General features: G+C 35.8%; 3 protein-coding genes across 3 annotated transcripts; all 3 read left to right on the top strand.

Annotated features, from left to right (window-relative positions):
• The first annotated feature begins 3,108 nt into the window (after nucleotides 1-3,108).
• LOC122014170 (zinc finger MYM-type protein 1-like) lies at nucleotides 3,109-6,830 on the top strand. The gene is made up of 3 exons (XM_042570349.1): nucleotides 3,109-3,201; nucleotides 4,369-6,382; nucleotides 6,442-6,830. Exons 1-3 carry the CDS (start codon nucleotides 3,109-3,111, stop codon nucleotides 6,828-6,830), a joined length of 2,496 nt encoding a protein of 831 aa, XP_042426283.1.
• A 649-nt stretch (nucleotides 6,831-7,479) lies between these two features.
• LOC122014169 (transcription termination factor MTERF8, chloroplastic-like) lies at nucleotides 7,480-8,595 on the top strand. The gene has a single exon (XM_042570348.1). The coding sequence runs from the start codon at nucleotides 7,480-7,482 to the stop codon at nucleotides 8,593-8,595; it is 1,116 nt and encodes a 371-aa protein (XP_042426282.1).
• Nucleotides 8,596-10,494: 1,899 nt separating this feature from the next.
• LOC122014168 (transcription termination factor MTERF15, mitochondrial-like) lies at nucleotides 10,495-11,670 on the top strand. The gene has a single exon (XM_042570347.1). It carries the CDS (start codon nucleotides 10,495-10,497, stop codon nucleotides 11,668-11,670), a length of 1,176 nt encoding a protein of 391 aa, XP_042426281.1.
• The last annotated feature ends 7,344 nt before the right edge of the window (nucleotides 11,671-19,014 follow it).

Below are 19,014 nucleotides of genomic sequence, written 5' to 3'. Positions count from 1 at the left end.
CTAAAAGCTTAGTGAGCGCTATCCTACTCACAAAAACTCGATATGCATGTATATAAATAAAAACATGCTAAAACTGAATGCTAACATGTAAAGCTACTCATGCTCATAAATAGCAAAGAAATCATGCTAACTGAAATACTAAACATGTATGGCTAATCATGCTCATAAATAGCGAAGGAACTAACTGAAAAGCTAACATGTAAAGCTACTCATGCTCATAAATATCAAAGAAATCATGCTAACTGAAATACTAAACATGTATGGCTAATCATGCTCATAAATAGCGAAAGAACTAACTGAAAAGCTAACATGTAAAGCTAATCATAGAACTATCATGTGTATCAATAAGAAACTGAATTGCTACCTAAGCTAAACTAATTAATGCTAAACTGAGTCTAACTTGTATTCGCATACTAATTTGTGAAGTTTTGAACAAAACTATTTACATAATAGATTAAAATAATAATCATGCTGCTGATGGGCCCGGCAACTGTACTTGCTGTGCGCGCATCCCTAACTAAACCCAGGATTACAAGTTCCGAGTCTAGTAGGGTTTACTAGGTTATCTAAACCTAGGGACGACTGTGGGAGCACAACCCAATGGATATCTAATCCAGTACAGTGCCACTGCTGAAAATAAAATACTGATTTCATAGCTAATTTTCTTACCTTGCTTTAACTAGGTTATCTGAACCTAGAACTAGGTTATCTGAACCTAGAGGCGACTGTGGGAGCCCACCCATTGGACCGTAGTCCCATATAAGTTGAAGCAAGACTAAATAAGTTATTTTAAATGCTTCTACTGCATTAACTGAGCTATTAAAATGCCTACTGTAGCATTATATTGAGCTAAGCATTTTATCAAGCACTTGGTGTGCGCTAGAACACACCCTACGTACTGAAAATCTGTATACAAAGCTTAACATAAATCTGCATGCAAAGCTTAACAAAAATCTGCATATTAAGCCTATCAAAATCTGCATGCTATAAAAATAGAACTGCTCATGTTATTCCAATAGCAAATAGGAAACTAGAACAACTTAAGCATGCTGTGAAAGTAAAACCAATTCAACTACTAGGCATGCAATAGAATCTAGAAAATAAGGAATCGTTGCTGTATGGAATTAACAGAATATCATGCTTCACGGAACTTAAACTAGCTTCAAAGGAACTAACAAATAAAAAATCTAACTCATGCATAGGGAAGTAAAAGATGGATCAAGAAAATTGCTACTGGAAATCAAAACTTCATGCATGGATTAACTACTAAGAATCCAACTGAAACTTTCCGAATTAAATCAGTTCATTGTTGTTTACTTGGCAACAAAGGGGTTTAGAACTGCATATTTAAAGAAATGAACAGAGAACTGCATGAATCCTATTACACAGCAAATTTCAAAGGATGTTTTGTTCATGCCAATTTAGCAGCACCACCCATTCTGATACTATCAAAGCTATCTCATCCAGAATCAAGAAAAACATAAACATAACATCAAAATCGTTGTTTCATTGACCTAACAACATGGAATTATCTTATACTAAAAAGAACCAAAATCGATAATCCTTCTTCATGTTCGATACTACAAAGATTTGCTACTAAGAACTTATGAACATAGCTGTTTTTCACGTTCTGTTAACAAGGTATACTATTATGCAATCTACTGGAATTCAAAACAAAAGGAACATTGGCCTATTTCCCTTCTTTGAGGCACACGACAACTAAACAAAAGGAACTTAAATTGCAACTATTCTACATGCCTTGTAGCACAGCAAGGAAAAACCAAGATGCAACTAATAAGAGAACATTACTACGGGAAATCTAGGACCATATTTGTAACTGTTCTTCAGGCTTAAACTGAACTAATCCTTCTCTTCTTTCTTTAGGGTTCACGGTGGAACATCAAATCCAAAAACCTTACAACAGGCTTCGAAATTCAAAGGAACGAAAATCCGAAAGCCATGAAAACAAATCGAAGCTCGGAACAACTCCTACTGCAGGTGAGAAGCAACTCACATCGCTGTTCTTGGACTTACAACCGAGAAGAAGGAGGCTTCTAGGGCTTCGGATATATGCTTCCTCGACAATCTCTTGGTATCTTCTTGCTCTCCTCGACGAGAGGATCACAAGGTATGAAGAACTCACGGAGAAGGGTGCTCGCCGGCCGCCGGAGACGAAGCCCTAGCTTCGTCTCTGTTTTCGCCCGAGAGGAGAAGCGTCGTTCGCGTCGGGAGAGAAAGGGAAGAGAAATCGTGAGATTAGGTCACGGCTAATCAAGCCCTAAGTTCTCCCTTTATAACTCCAATATTTCTATTAACTACTCTTGCTTAAATACAACTTGATTCGGGTTTTATTAACAAACCCGCGGCTGGTCTGTTGGTTAAGCGAACCTCTGCTTCACCCGAGGTTCACGGTTCAAGTCTCGGCTTGGATAATTTTTGTCGAAACTTCTTTCGTTCAGAAAAAAATACCAAACGAACTCCAAAAATTACATAAAAATATTCTAAAAATTTCTAAAAATCTCTAGAATTTTTCTAAAGCATTTCTAGATTTTTATAAGGACTTTTAGAACTCGAAATAGGAAAAATCGGGTCGTTACATCTGCAGACGTCATAAGGTGAAGTGAAGGAGAGCAGATAGCTGATGCACTCCTCCGGTAGCTTGAAGAAGCCGCAAGTGGATGGCCACCCTCTTTTCTCTGTTGCCATTGCCTGGTTCCACAGAACAAGTGATCGACGATGGCACTTGTTTTCTTTGATCGCAAGTAATGAGGGATAAATATTGGTTCCACCAAAGACTAAGCAGAAGTCGTGGCATTAATTTGAAGATTTGTTTCCGTAGACAAACTAAACATGTTGACCTACTCAAGTCTTCGCGCTTACTGATACAGCCAGAATTAAGTAACGGTGATGGTACTGGGATATCATATCAGTGGATATCATATCAGTGGATATATTAAAATTTATTGACATTAAAACCATACAAGCAGGGACGGATCTTCCTTAGGGCTATACTGGGCTATAGCCCAGCCTTGTTGCCCAGCCCAAAATTTATTTTTATAGGTATATACATTTGGCTTTCTGGCTTCCTGCGTACAGCAAGTTGGCGATATGCGAATCGGCGAATCGGCAAGGCATCATCGCAACAGCGAAATCAAAACTCAGAAGGAAGAGTCGGCGTCCACCATCATCGACAGAAGAAAGGTTAGTATTTTCTCTATTTTCGTTCTTATAGTAATTAGTTTTTAAATCGATTGTTGCCCTAGTTTTCTTCTTGATTATTTCTGGATTTCTTGATTTCTTTTATTATTTGGTTTTCTTCTTGATTATTTCTGGATTTCTGGATTCTTGATTTCTTCTATTAGATTATATGTCAAGTTGTGAACTTGTGATGTTTCTAGTTTCTACCATATGAATTGCTTACCTGGATTTCAGAATGGTTGCTGACTTGCTGTGCTTTTAGATTTTTGATTTCCCACTTCTAGTTGTTTGATTATTGATGAACTTAAAATTTTTGAGCTTAGACATTGTGTGATTTTGTGAAACAACCCAATGCTTGTATGGATGCAGCTCTGAGAATGAAATTGATGCCCCAATTCTCATGTTCAGTAGCTTATGATTGTTACTGCGAGACAATTCTAAAATGGATGCCCTTTATTTCTTTTGTAAAAGTGCTTGTTAATATCTTGCAGCACCACATCTCAATGGGTACGGGTTTAACTCATATTTATTTGGTCTAAGTTGCTTTGTCTATTGAGCAATGGGCTTTGTGTAGAACTTGATTCTTGCAATTTGCATCTTTGACAAAGTAGCTTTATCATGTCGGATCAATGATTCTTATCTCATTATAGATTAAGGTTATTATGAACTTTGAGATTTCATATTGAAGTAAGATTGAAAGTTAAAGCATTTAGAAGATATTTGTTGAAGTTAAAGCATTGAAAGTTATGAACTTTTAACTTTGCTGCACATGGATTATGCAAGACAAGCATATCATTTATAGTTAATGTCCAAGTTGAAGTTCAATCTAATAGTGATTTGTTCAAATTGGTTTCATCCAAATAAACTAACAATTAACATAATTGCTTATTTGCTTAGGTTATGAGAATGTTCTTTTATTGTATTTGCTTTGGTTAACTAACACATATCGTATGCATATTATCTTATATGACTGCTCGAGTTCATTTGGGAAGTTTTTCTGAATGGAACTACAGATTACTTAGGATTTGGCTTCTTCTATAAGTGTTATAATTCCTTGAATGTTTTCTTCTTCAATAAATAACACTCTTAGAATGTCCATATGAAACACTGTTTATTCATTGTTACTTTTACTTGTTTATTTATTCTATTGTTATTTCATTTTTTATTTAGGGATATAACTTGAACTATTTTAAAATGGAACATCAATCTGCTGCAAAGAAAGGAAAGACGATAGCCTCGTATTTTAAGAAAAGAGATCGTCAAACTAGTGAAAGTACTTCAATTCCCACTGTCCCTATAATGCAACATCAATCTTGTGAAAGTCTTCCAATTCTTAGTGTCCAAATTCCTTCAATTTCCTCTTCTAGCGACAATCATCAGTTATCCTCTAGTTGTATTGAACGAGATCCAAGAAAAAGAAAACAGATATGTGAATATCATATTAATGTACGAGATGAGATAAGACGCTCATATCTAAAGATGGGGCCTTATCAACCAGATATGTTGGAGTATCCGGCTACAAAATTTGGAAGTCAAAATCGTCGATTTCAAAAAAAATGGTTCCAGAAATTTCATTGGTTGGAATATTCACCTTCAACAAATAAGGCATATTGCTTTTATTGTTTTCTTTTCCTGAATGATGTTAATTCGTCAAATATCTCGACATTGGTCAATGAAGGATTTGACAATTGGAAAAGGGTAAATCAAGGAAAAACATGTGCATTTCTTGCCCATATTGGTTCTGCAGCTTCTTCGCCTCATACTATGTGCGAGAGAAAGGCTGAAAATTTGATGAGACCCTCACAACATATTGATAATGTCATGCATGCCCAATCTAAAGAGGAAAAAGAAAAAAATCGTTTGCGTTTGAGGACCTCAATTGTCACTGTTCGCTGGCTAGCACTTCAAGGGTGTGCCTTTAGAGGTAATGATGAATCTCTATCTTCATCTAATCGTGGGAATTTTCTTGAATTAGTAAAGGCTTTTGCAAAAATGAGTACAGAAATTGATAAAGTTGTACTTGAGAATGCTCAAAAAAATGCTCAATATATCGCTCCAGAAATTCAGAAAGAGATTTTACATATTATGGCTAATAGAGTACGAAAGATGGTTCGTGAAGAAGTTGGTGATAAATATTTTTGTATTCTTGTTGATGAAGCACGAGATATATCTAAACGAGAGCAAATGACCATTATCTTGAGATTTGTGAATAATTATGGGGTTTTGACAGAAATATTTTTTGCCATCAAAAGTATTAGCGATACTACCTCATTGAATCTGAAAAAAGAAATATCAAATGTTCTTGTTCATCATGACCTACAAGTTAAGAAAATCAGAGGCCAAGGATATGATGGTGCTAGCAATATGCGTGGCGCATGGAATGAACTTCAGGCATTATTTCTCAGAGATTGTCCCTATGCATACTATGTCCATTGTTTTGCCCATCGATTACAACTCACATTGGTTTATGCAGCCAAGGATGTTAGTGTTATTTGGGAGTTCTTTTCTCATTTGGATAATATAGTAAATATTGTTACTTCTTCTACTAAACGCATTGCTGAGTTACATACTGCACAGATAATTGAAATCGAGCATATGTTGGCAATTGGAGAACGTGATTCTGGAAGTGGGGCCAATCAGATTGGTAATTTACAGCGAGCGGGAGCTACTCGTTGGAGTTCTCACTATGACTCAGTAAAAAGCTTGATAGGTATGTATGCTGCAACTTGCAAAGTTTTTGAAGTTCTTAGTGATCATTCTCCAAATGGAAGAGCTAAGGCTGAAGTTCGGGGGATTTATAGAAACATGGCAAGCTTTGAATTTGTGTTCATTTTGCATTTAATGCATAAAATTATGAGAACAACATATTCTCTTTGTCAAATTCTTCAAAGAAAATCTCAAGATATTTTATCTGCTATTACATTTATCTCTACTACCAAAACTATCCTCCAAGAACTTAGAGAATGCGGGTGGGAAGATTTTCTTCATGAAGTGAAAGTTTTTTGTACGAGAAATGAAATTGATGTGCCTAACCTTGATTGTCTATATAAGATTGGTCGTTCCCGTCAGCAAACTACAGTTGAGCATCATTACCACTTTGATGTTTTTAATGCAGCAATAGATTTCATCTTGATGGAGTTAAATACTCGATTTAATGAGTCATCAGTGGAACTTCTTTCTCTTAGTACCGCTTTAGATCCTAAAAATTCATTCGAATCAATTAACATTGATGATATTTGCAAGCTTGCAATGAAGATTTCACAAATCAAGACATTATTGCTTTGAAGTATGAATTGGTACATTATAAACTTGATGTGATACAAAACTTGAAGGCTTCTACACTTGTTGATTTATGTCAGCAATTGACTGAGAGTGGACGGTCAAAGGTTTATGTTATGTTGACTAGATTGATTCATCTAGTTTTGACGTTACCTGTTTCTACTGCCACTACTGAGCGAGCCTTTTCAGCAATGAAGAATGTGAAGACAGCACTTCGCAATAAAATGGAGGATGAATTTCTTGAAGATTGTTTGACAATTTATATTGAACGAGATTTAGCTAAGGATATAGATGTAGATTCTATTATAGATGAATTTTATGTTTCAAAATCTCGTAGAGCACAACTTTGTTGAATAAAATGATGTAATAACTTTTTTTTTGTTACACATCTATTTTTTATAATAATATATAATTTATTACATTAATTTTAAGCCCCCCTAACTCGAATTCCTGAATCCGTCCCTGCATACAAGAGCTATTAAAAAAACACACAAATTTGTTGTATATATAGAATCAATCTGTACACATAAATAATGGCTGTCACAGAAAAGGTCGCCAAGAGCTGATCAGGTGACTGAGGTGACTCTGTTACATTATATCTTTAAATTATGTCGCTATAATGACGCATACGAACTAAAATTGCACATCATATGTATCTTCTTTATACTCTCATCTTCCATAATTCATATCCAAATTTTAATATTTCAAATTCTCTAGATTCAAGTTTTCGATAAAATTTATTGATGGCCAGACAACTTCGATGAAATTCAATTCAAAGGCTTCTGATATCTCAAGCTTCCACGCATCAAACAAAGAGAATCTTTATGGATTCTGATTTCCAGTTCGTGGGCAGATATAAGAAAATTGAAACATTTAGGGGGGCATATGTCAAGTTGACCCGGAGGGCGGAGGCAGGTGGTGGGGGATCGAGTAGGGTTTTTCAGTTTCGTGTCTGGGTTATATTTGCGACGAACCTACCTGATCGGACGGGCCGCCGACGCGATGCTTCGCTCCCTAGTCTGCCGCCATCCGCTCCCTCCGTCAAAGCTAATCCGTTGCGTCTTCTTCTCCACCGGCACATCCGTCTCCTCCTCAGGCGCTACCGCTTCTCCAGATCCCCATTTCCTGGTCGAGTACCTCGTGAATACATGCGGGTTCTCCGCCGACAACGCTTCCAAGGTCGCAAAGTCGCTCCCCCGCTTTCAGTCCACCGAGAAGCTCGATGCTGCTCTTGGATTCTTCAGATCTCAGGGCCTTGATGGCGCTAATCTCAGAAAGATAATATCTTTGAGGCCAGGATTGCTCTACGGGGATGTGGAGAACAGACTCGCTCCAAAGTTCAAAATTTTGCGCGATATGGGGTTATCTGAGTCCCACATCCTCAATGCCGTTATGCGGCACCCCATCATTCTTTCTCTTGACGTCCAGAACGGGCTTCTTCCCAAATTGAAGGTTTGGGAAAGTTTATTTGGATCGAGGGAGATCCTCCTCAGGAAACTCCGGGGCTGTAGTTGGTTTATGAGCGCCAGCATTGAGAAAGTGGTACGCCCTAACTTGAAGTTCTTACGGGATGAATGTGGTATTCCTGAAGACCGGGTTTCTCTTGTCCTTAAAAGCCTCCCTGGCTTCATCGTGCAGAACCCAGATGCCCTCCGGGCTCTGGTAGATAGAACTGTGGGGCTTGGAGTTCCCCGTGGATCTGGAATGTTCCTCTGGATCCTTTTTGCGTTGCATGGGGTAAGCAGGGAAAAATTTGAGGTTCAACTCAAGCTCATGAACAATTTTGGTTGGTCGAACTCGGATTTCATTACTGCAATCAAGAAACACCCACGCTTTTTACTCCTTTCCATAGAGTCATTGCAGAGAAAGATGGAGTTTTTGGTCAATGATGTTGGAATTTCACCTTCAGACATTGCTCACTGCCCGGTGCCTTTAGTGCTAAGTTTGGAAAAGAGGTTAATTCCTCGATTTCGCATTATGGAGATATTGAAATCTGAAGGGTTATGGACGTCAACAAACAAGCCACATGGAGTTTTCTCATTATCTGGCCCAAAGTTTTTGCAAAAGTTTGTGCAACCTTACCAATCTATACTCCCCAAACTTCTTGAAGTCTTGTGAGTGGTAGCTGAGTTCAAAGGGAATAATCCAAAACTGCTAATGAATGCATGATTTACATAGGTTTGATTTTTATGACTGGATAAGCAATGATATTGAACCAATTTTGTTGTAGTTTTCATATGGTTGACAGGCCCTATTCATATTCTGTATTATGAATGTGACTGTTACTTTAGGCATGAGGATATTAGGTTTTCTGAGTTGTATTTTGCAATCTGATTGAGTTGAAAAGGATTTGTTTTAGGACCTTATCAGTTGGAACTCCTTCCAATTAGAAGATATGTTTTTTAGAATCATCAAAGGTGATTTTTGCCTACTTTAACAAGCTGAGTTGGATTAAAGCCCGGAAACAATACCCATCTGCCAAGATTATAGAGAAACCATTTTTAATTTTCATATTCTATATCATACATGCCATTGTTACAATGTTAGTGTAGACATGAGAATTTGTCTTTCTGAGTTCCATTTTGCAACTTGATTGAGTTAGATAGAGAACCCGTTTTCTTTCAAATTAGTTGTAACATCAATCGTTTGAATACTTTTGAAAGTTGAAGGAGCTTAGAATTCACATTGCAATCTCCTTCATTGAGCTTCAACGAAAGAGATTTTCCTATTGTGATGAAAGAGTTTATCACTTGCTTAAGTATTTGAATCCATGAGAACTGAAACTACTACTTGTATAGTGATCAACGGAAACTCTATTTATAATAATTCATAGTCTTGCATTGTGCATTGTTGGAAAATTGTTCATATAGTTAACTCTAATAGTTAGAACTTGCTGCACTAGCTTATTTGGTTGTGCAAATAAATCACCCATTCTTTTGGATATTTTGGATTAGTTTCAGCATTCCTGTGTGAGAATTAAATTTCATTAGATGCAATATCCAGTAAATGCATTTCTTTAAGCTGTAAAATTACTAGTAAAATGTTCATTACAGTGATAGGAATCATTGGTACTGCATTGACTTTAGGGGCTAATAAATGGAACCTTAAAATATTTAAAGGATTGAAGTTATTAACTCCTTTCATGCATAAAAAATTAAAAGTATATTTTATAAAAATATTCTTGCAAACTATTTTATATTAGTATAACACTTTATGTTAAATAAATGAAGCCTTAAAAATTTAAATCAGGTGGTTATTTTTGGGGCAAAAATGAAAGGGTAAAAATTAAAAGGGTGTTCTAAATTATATAAATTATAAAAAAAATGCTCATTATAAAAAAAATAATCAGATGTTTTATTCTCATTATATATTTTAATTTACAATGTTATAGTTTTTTTGTTATTTATTGTTCATGACTAAGGCAAAAGTGAAATTTGTGGATAGCTGAAATTAGTCGGGATAATTCATTAATTCTCATTATGCTCCTAAAGTTTTTTTTAAAATTACTTATGTCCCTCGTGTTTTATAAAATGTACTAAATCTATTCTAAGTATCTCTCATGTGAGATAGGTATGCTCATCTTGAGGCAACTTAAAAATCTCTCTAAGTTATCGATTTTCACTCTTTGATTATGGTGACGTTGTGAACCAGCTCAGATATGTGGATTTTGATTTTTTTTTTTTTTATTTCATTGTTTAATGCATCACACTTTCACCTAATTTATCCAGCGATGAAGATGTTAAAAATAACTTTGACCGTAAAAATATTTTGATGTAATAATGATTTATGAAGTGAAATAGTTAAAATTTTCACGTTCTTACGCCTATTGTTAAAATAGTGTGTGGGCCGTCTGTGTTTTTTAGTTTTAATTTTGAAAAAAAAAATCTTTTATGATTTGCATAATGGCGTACTTTTTATTTTTGCCAAAATTCTTGACAAGTTTGTAAGCAAAAGTGAAATTTGTGGGTAGCTCAAATTAGGTTTTCCAATTTGGTCTTTGCGTGACGCGCCGTCCCGATGCTCCACCTTCACTCCCTAGTCCGCTGCCATGCGCTCCTTCCATCGATCCAACTCCGTCGCGTCTTCTTCTCCACCGGCGCTTCCGCATCCTCCTCAGTCGCCACCGCTTCTCCCGATCCTCACTTCCTTGTCGAGTACCTCGTGAATACATGCGGGTTCACCGCCGACGATGCTTCCAAGGTCTTCAAGTCGCGCCCCCGTTTTCGGTCCGCCGAGAAGGCCGACGCCGTTCTTGGATTTCTCAAATCTCAAGGCCTTGATGGCGCGAATCTCAGAAAGCTAATAACTTGGAAGCCAAACTTGTTCGGCTGGGATGTGGAGACGAACCTCGCTCCAAAGTTCAAATTTTTGCGCGACATGGGGTTCTCTGAGTCCGAGGCCGTCAATGTCGTTATGCTGCACCCCACCATTCTTTCCCTCAGCATCCAGAACACGCTTCTCCCCAAATTGAAGTTTTGGGAAAGTCTTTTTGGATCCAAGGAGATCCTCCTCAAGAATCTCCGGAGGGGTAACAGGTTTATAGGCAACAGCATTGAGAATGTGGTACGCCCGAACTTGAACTTTTTACGGGATGAATGTGGTATTCCTGAAGAGCGAGTTTCTCTTGCCATTAAAAGGCACCCCAGTTTCATCGTGCTGAACCCAGATACCTTCCGGGCTCTGGTCGATAGAGCTGACGGGCTTGGAGTTCCCCGGGGATCTAGAATGTTCCTCTGGATCCTTTATGTGCTGCACGCGGTCAGCAGGGAAAAATTTGAAGCCCAAGTAAAGCTCATGAACAGTTTTGGTTGGTCGAACTCCGATTTCATTACTGCAATCATGAAATATCCAAAATTTTTAAGCCTTTCCATAGAGTTATTGCAGAGAAAGATGGAATTTTTGGTCAAGGATGTTGGGATTGCACCTTCAGACATTGCTTACCACCCGACGCCTTTAGGATTAAGTTTGGAAAAGAGGTTAATTCCTCGATTTCGTGTGATGGAGATATTGAAATCTGAAGGGTTATGGACGTCAAGAAACAAGATACATGGATTTTTATCATCATCTGGTCCAAAATTTTTGCAGAAGTATGTGCTTCCTTACCAAGATATGCACCCCAAACTTCTTGAAGTCTTGTCTTGTGACGTGTATCTGAGTTCAAAGGGCATAATCCAAACTGCTAATGAATGCTAGATTTATATAGGTTTGATTTTTATGACTGGATAAGCAATGATATTGAACCAATCTTGTAATTGTTTTCATATGTTGTACTTGCAGTATTCATATTATATATTATGAATGTAACTGGTACTGTAGGCATGAGGATATTAGGTTTTCTGCTTGCAGTATTCATATTCTATATTATGAATGTAACTGTAATTGTAGGCATGAGGATGTTAGGTTTTCTGAGTTCCATTTTGCAATCTATTGAGTTGAAATGGATTTGTTTTAGGACCTTAGCAGTTGAACTCCTTCCAATTAGAAGATATTTGTCTTTTAGAATCATCAAAAGCGATTTTTGCCCTCTTTCACAAGCAAAGTTGGATTTAAGCCTGAAAACAATACCCATCTGCCAAGATTATAGAAAAATCATTTTTAATTTTCATATTCTATATTGTGCATGCCATTGTTTCGGTAGACATGAGGATGTTAGGCTTTCTGAGTTCCAGTTTGCAACTCGATTGAGTTAGACAGGATTTGTTTTAGGGATATGCCAGTTGAATTCCTTATAAGAGGAAATTTGTCTTTTAGAATTATGAAAGGCGATTTCCCCCTTTTTGCATGTAGAGTCAGATGTATGCGGAACATCAACCGGTTTAATACTTTTGAAAGTTGAAGGAGCTTAGAATTCACATTGCAAGCTCCTTCTTTGAGCTGTACAGAAAGTGATATTCTTATTATGAGGAAAGAGTTTATCACCTGCTTAAGTATTTGAATCAATGAGAACCGAAGGTACTAGCAGGATAGCAATCAATGGAAACTCTATTTATAATAATTCATAGTCTTGCATTGTGTATTGTTGGAAAATTATTTATATTGTTATCTCTAAATATTTAGAACTTATAGCTTCTTGTTGTTACTGTTGTGGTGTAGTGATGATAAACTTTTTCTGGACTATCTTATTTTGTTGTGCAAATAAATCCCTCATTCTTTCCTGGACTATCTTATTTATAATAATTCATAGTCTTGCATTGTGCATTGTTAGAAAATTATTCATATAAACTCTAAATAGTGATAACTTACAACTTGTTGCTGTTGTGGTGCTGTGATGATAAACCTTTCCTGGACTATCTTATTTTGTTGTGCAAAGAAATCCCTCATTCTTTTGGATATACTAATTTTTTGTGTTGAGATGATATTTTGGATTAATTTCAGCATTCCTGTGTGAAAATTAAATTTCATGAGATGAAATATCCAGGAATTGCATTTCTTTAAGCTGTAATATTACTAGCAAAATGTTCCATTACAGTGACTTTAGGGACTAATAAATGGAACCTTAAAATATTTAAAGAAATGCAAGTTATTAACTCTTTTCAGGCATCATAAATTGATAGCAAAATATTCTTGCAAACTATTTTATATTAGTATTGATCCGGCGATAAGGGTGGGGCCCGTCTAGTAGAAGGTCGTCGTCACGTGGAGGATCATAGTCAAAGTGGTCAACGTCTTGAGCATTCGTCCGATCGAGCGAATCACCTTCTCGATCGGCATGAAGAGTAGCTGATCCGACACTTCGATAGCTCGGTCAAATATCGAGCTTCCGACGCTCATAAAGTTCAAGCAGAGAAGGACGAGGGTCAAGTGACCATCTTGCTCGGTTGAACAGTGGACGCAACCTCGACCAAACAAGCACGGTTCCCTCGCCCGACATGACGGAGTTGAGACAGCGGACCATTGGCCGAGCGGACTCTCCTGCTCGGCCCGACCATGATGTCACCCGGACGTCAGATTGGCCGAGTGGCTCTCTCGCTCGGCCCAATAACGGACAAAAGGAGCAGTTGGCGATATATTCATAGGGACCAGTGTCATCGACAGGCGACATGGTTGACGGCACGGTCAGACGGAGAATCATACAGTGGAAACTTCCATTGTCATGTCAGGGATATGCTCGGGCTATTAAGGTATGACGTCAGACACGCTTTTTTGACACATTCTTTCTATGTATGCTTTGAGAAGCGTGCATGCCTGGGGAAGCATGCACGCGCCTCCCGGGAGTCCTATATAAGGATCCCCAGGCTTCGACGGAGGTATGTTCACTACTACTGTAGCTACAGTTACGCTGCTGCTCTTTTCTCTTCTCTACTTCATTCGCTTGCCGTCGGTGACTGACTTGAGTGTCGGAGGGCCATCGCTGGGGAACCCCTCCTCGGCTCGACATTAACGAGTTGTGGTTGCAGGCTTAACTCGTTGGAGGTCCACGTCATCTTCAGTCTACATCCAGTCAACGTGAGCGCAATCTTCCCAGCGTCCGTCGACTCGACTCTCGGATAGGATCAAATATGACGTCGTCTGTGGCAAAGCACTTGCATCCGAGCCGAGAAGATAGAAGAAGCTAGACGACTTCACACTGTGACGCTCACTCAGGAGGAGCTCGACACGCTCATATAAGTACGAGCGACAAAAATAGCCGAGCAGCAGCAAAGAGCGTTGGTCGATCGGTTGGTGCAACAGGCGACATCAACCTCGGGAGGCCGAGCGGCGCAGGAAGACCGGTCGGAACAGTTGTTCATCTGGGGACAGAATAAAGGGCTGACCAGCACGCAAGAAGAGGCACTGCCCGCCCCGATACCATTCCACTGGGCTTTGTCCCAGACGCCCTCCGAGATCGCGCAAGCAAATCAAGAGCGAGGTTCTTCGTCAGATGAGACGCCCGTTCAGGATGCAAGGAAAGACAAAGCGGCAAAAGCTGATTTGTCTCCCGAGCGGATTAATCACCAATTCTCCGAGGTGATACTGACCCACTAAAGAGGTACCATAACCTTTCGCACTGACCCACTAAAGAAATAAAGGCTTCCAATGTATCATGTTCGTTCGACCAACGGGGTATGTGTTAAGACCTTTGCGTATGGCTAGAGGGGTGAATAGCTTTTCTTCGATTTTTCACCTACAACTTGTTGGCGAAAGTAAAATAGAAAGAAATGAAAGACAAGAAAATAAGAAAGCAATGCTAACTCCTTGGTTTACTCACTACTAGAAAATTGGGCTTTTGAGACAAATATTTTAAGACAGTGAAATTCATCTCAAATACTAGGTAATTAAGACAGTAATAATAGATGTCTCAAAATTTTACATGGAGACATTAAATTTAAGATAGTAATTAAGATTTTGTCTCAAATTCAACTAAATAAGACACTTAATAAAGACGGTTGAAAATATAATTATATAAAACATTCAAATAAGACAATAAAAAAAGTATTTGTCTCAAATTATCTTGATTATGATTCGTCGAAACGGTCGCGGTATCTGTCACAAACTCTATTGTTCTAGGTCCAATATCATTTCACGAAATGATCGTAGCTCAAATTTATATATATACATTATATAATTATTATACAATAATAACATTGAAAAATATTTTTTCAAATTTAACTTAATTAATGAATTTTTTAATTTATAATTTATGTTTAGGTACTATTGATAATTTATGAATTATGAAATAAAACATATTAAATATTTAATTTATTACTTAATATAATAAAACATATTGATAATTTAAGAATGTTGAGGATATGCCTAAACACTAAATAACGTAATAATAAGAATAAATAATATATTTATTATATATTTATTATATAGAGAGAGGGGATGATATTAATTAAAATTTAATTTAATTAAATTTATTATAGAAAATAAAAATAATATAATCAATAGTTAATATGAAAATAAATTTATATGATTATATATAATTTTTAGATTTTTTTAAAATTTAAAATGAATTTTTATTATATTTTATTATATTATGTATTTAAATCAGTATATTTTAGAAAATTAATTTATTATCAAAACTAAGTTATAAGTTCTAAATTTGTATAAATTTAATTTAATTAAATTTATTTAGGAAAATAAAAATAATATAATTAATAGTTAATAAGAAAATAAATTTATATGATTATATAGAATTTTTTAGATTTTTAAAAAATTTAAAATAAATTTTTATTATATTTTATTATATTATATATTTAAATCAGTATATTTTACAAAATTAATTTTATTGATCAAAACTAAGTTATACGTTCTAAATTTGTATAAATTTAATTTAATTAAATTTATTTAGGAAAATAAAAATAATATAATTAATAGTTAACATGAAAATAAATTTATATGATTATATAGAATTTTTTTATTTTTTAAAAATTTAAAATAAATTTTTTATTATATTATATATTTAAATTAGTATATTTTAGAAAATTGATTTTATTTATAAACTAAGTTTTAAGTTGTAAATTTTATTAAGGTTGTTTTCTAATTTCTCTTCTCTTTTCAACTTCTCTTCTCACGAGCCTGAGCCCTAAATCACTTCGTCGTTGTCATCGCTCACGCCGTTGCCGTTGCCGCTGCCGCCGCCGCTTCCGCCATCGTCGTCGATTTCGTCGCCGCCACCACTTCCACCGCTATCGCCACTTCCGCCTTCTTCGTCTTCTTCTTCTCATCCTGTCGTGCCCGCCCTGTGATTTGCCCGATCAGGCCACGCCGGTAAATCAATTTACATGGTATATCTCTTATTGCCTTTGATTTGATTTTAGTAGTATTTTGTCGCGGTGCTGGTTGAAAAAATTTCTGGATGCAGTGGCGAAATTAGCATAATTTTAATTGTGATAAATTACAAGTCAGAAAGAGGGAATTACCTGTTGGTGATGTTGGGAGTGATAGGAAATTAATCACACCACTCCAAAATTTGACAAGTTTTAGCGTGTTGTTAGAGTTTTGCTTCTATTTTGGGTTTCTCATCCTATTGAAATTAAGATGCTCAATAAAAGGTTAATACAATTACTTTTGAGAATCCAACAATTTTAAGATTATTACTTACTGTATACACAAACAAAGCATGTATACTTTTACAAGATTCACTCATACACTCACTTCTATAATCTATTCATAACGTTTTAGATCTAGTGATGATTTTTTGCGTTACAATTGAAGATAGGTAGTCAATCCTTTGATGTCATGATGCACATTTAATTTTTTTACAATTTCGTTTATAGGCATTGAATACCGATAGTTATGAAGTTAGAGCTTTATCACATTGGAGAGAACTTCTAGAAAAGGTGTTGTTCTTTTATAAATGATTGTCAAATAGATTATGTTTCATAAATGTATAAATCTGACGAACTACTTTTTCTTTTATAAATGATTATTTTTATCAGTAAACTGTTCCTCGATAAAGACCGCTGATATGGAAAAAAGTTGGATTCATTCAAAGAATAGGAATTCAGAAGAAAAAGGTGTAGTGACTCCTATTCTAAATCAAATGAAATCTCAAATAGATACACTTCAATCAAAGTTAGATAATCATGAATCCCCATTGACTCATCTTCGCATGGAATCTAGTGACTTTAAAATCAAAAGGTATCTTAACTTTATTTAAATAACTAATTTTTTGATGAATTTTGATAGTTTTGTGATACATACACTATTTTTTATTTAGGCTACAGATAATACTATTTCACATGTACAAGGATTGGGTAACCAGCAGGTACAAATATCTAAAATTATTCATGTTACTTCATTCTATTCCTCTATTGTTCATTTTATGCATGTACAACCTTAACATCTAGCAGTATAATACGTTTTCAGTCAGTTCTTTTTGTCTTCTTAATTGTAAAGATTAAAAAAAACTTAGTTCAACTTATATTAGATGGTTAACATGTAATACATGTAATATTAATGCTTAGAAATTAGTGTTAATTTTTCAACTTTTAAAGTTTGTTTGGTGTTTTCTAAAATGAAATATGAGCAATCGTGTATACTTCTGTTATGCTTCATATTTCCTTTTCTTCCTCCCATCTTAAATTTTTGTGCATTCCAGGACTAGACTACTTCATGCAAACTTGTTGTAGCCTCTAAAAGATGTTGAAACTATAAATGCTCGATTAGATTGCTTGGGTTATTTACTTTATTTATAAACATAGTTGTAAGAAAGAAGATTACGTGTTAGATGAAGAAATTTCTTATTGAAAAGTTTTGTTTATTGATTTTTTTGAACAGTGTATATTGTAAATCATCTTTATAATCTCTAATAAGAGTTTTTTTTTATGTTCAGGATTTTGATGAAGGATTATAGAAGTTAGCTCCAGATCACGAGGAGTTGTTCTTTAGGCTTTCTCTTGTGTAACTTTCATGGGAATAGTAGTTTTTTTTCTTATCAAATTAATGATGAATATGTAGATATTTCTATTATTGGATGAATGTTCGTATGAAACTTATGTACTGACTAGCTTGTAAGTTAAAAAATATTTAAATTTTATATTATGTATATCACTTTTAATTTATAAAGAGAGTTTTTCCTTTTATTTTGAAATGACAATTCAATTAATCTGATCTAGATTAATTTGTATAGTAAATATTCTTTTAAGATTATTAATTTTTGTCACAAATGGTGCATTAACAAATCAAAACATTAGGGACAGTAATTTACTATCTTCACTTCTATTTGAGACGACACATTACCATCTCAATTTAGCGTCTCTAGTTTTTTTCACAAGATAAGATATAACATTTGAGACAAAAAAATAACTGTTTTAAATATTTTTGAGACAATTGAACAACCGTCTCATCACCGTCTTAATAGCATTTGAGACAGTACAACTGTCTCAATATTTTTTTGAGACGCTTGTATTAGGGACGGCTACATTACCATCTCATCACCGTCTCAAAAACATTTTGAGACACAAAATTTACAATTTAAGACATATTTTGTTGTGCCTCAAAAAGTATTTTTTCTAGTAGTGACTTGGTCTCCACCTCCTTGAGGTGACTAATCCAAGACACACACCCACATGATCAAGCTCCAATATGAACTTCTCCTTCTCGTTATCACAAATGAAGGTGGAGAAACCTTTACAAGGTTGTCTTTTCCTCTTACAAGATGAGATCAAGACTTAGGAGGAAGAGACTCACAATCTTTTTCTTTGAAATCACTTGGAGAACTCTCTTTTTTGCTTAGCACAATGAGTATACCAGATGTGTTTTGCTACAATTATTTTTTCCTTTTTATATGTCTTTGAAAGTAGTCATTTCTCACATAACCGTCGCCTTCGATCGATTGAGCACATCTCCAATCGATTCAAATATAGTCGTTGAGCATCGTCACAATCAATTGGACAAACACTGGATCGATTCAGTCACATAATTCATAGTACAGAAGTGGATTCAATCGATCGGCCGATCGATTGGTTACCTCCAATCAATCGGCTGATCGATTAGAAATCGTACTGCTCCTTCGTGCAGAAACCTTGTGAATCGATCGACCGATTGATTGGGTATCTCCAATCGATCGGCCGATCGATCCAGATTCACACTATGTTCTTGTGCAGAAAG

The sequence above is a fragment of the Zingiber officinale genome, chromosome 8B (genome assembly GCF_018446385.1).
Source record: "Zingiber officinale cultivar Zhangliang chromosome 8B, Zo_v1.1, whole genome shotgun sequence".
NCBI classification, from domain to species: domain Eukaryota; kingdom Viridiplantae; phylum Streptophyta; class Magnoliopsida; order Zingiberales; family Zingiberaceae; genus Zingiber; species Zingiber officinale.
The sequence above is the reverse complement of the archived record's forward strand: the minus strand, read 5'-3'. Positions and strand labels throughout refer to the sequence as shown.

What these genes read in the sequence shown, in the direction of transcription:
- LOC122014169 (XM_042570348.1), top strand. Translation starts at nt 7,480, where the DNA reads ATGCTTCGCTCCCTAGTCTGCCGCCATCCGCTCCCTCCGTCAAAGCTA.
- LOC122014168 (XM_042570347.1), top strand. Translation starts at nt 10,495, where the DNA reads ATGCTCCACCTTCACTCCCTAGTCCGCTGCCATGCGCTCCTTCCATCG.
- LOC122014170 (XM_042570349.1), top strand. Translation starts at nt 3,109, where the DNA reads ATGCGAATCGGCGAATCGGCAAGGCATCATCGCAACAGCGAAATCAAA. An exon ending in CCATCATCGACAGAAGAAAG is followed by an intron (nt 3,202 to 4,368) that starts GTTAGTATTTTC and finishes TTTTTTATTTAG; the next exon opens with GGATATAACTTGAACTATTT. An exon ending in AGTGGAACTTCTTTCTCTTA is followed by an intron (nt 6,383 to 6,441) that starts GTACCGCTTTAG and finishes GATATTTGCAAG; the next exon opens with CTTGCAATGAAGATTTCACA.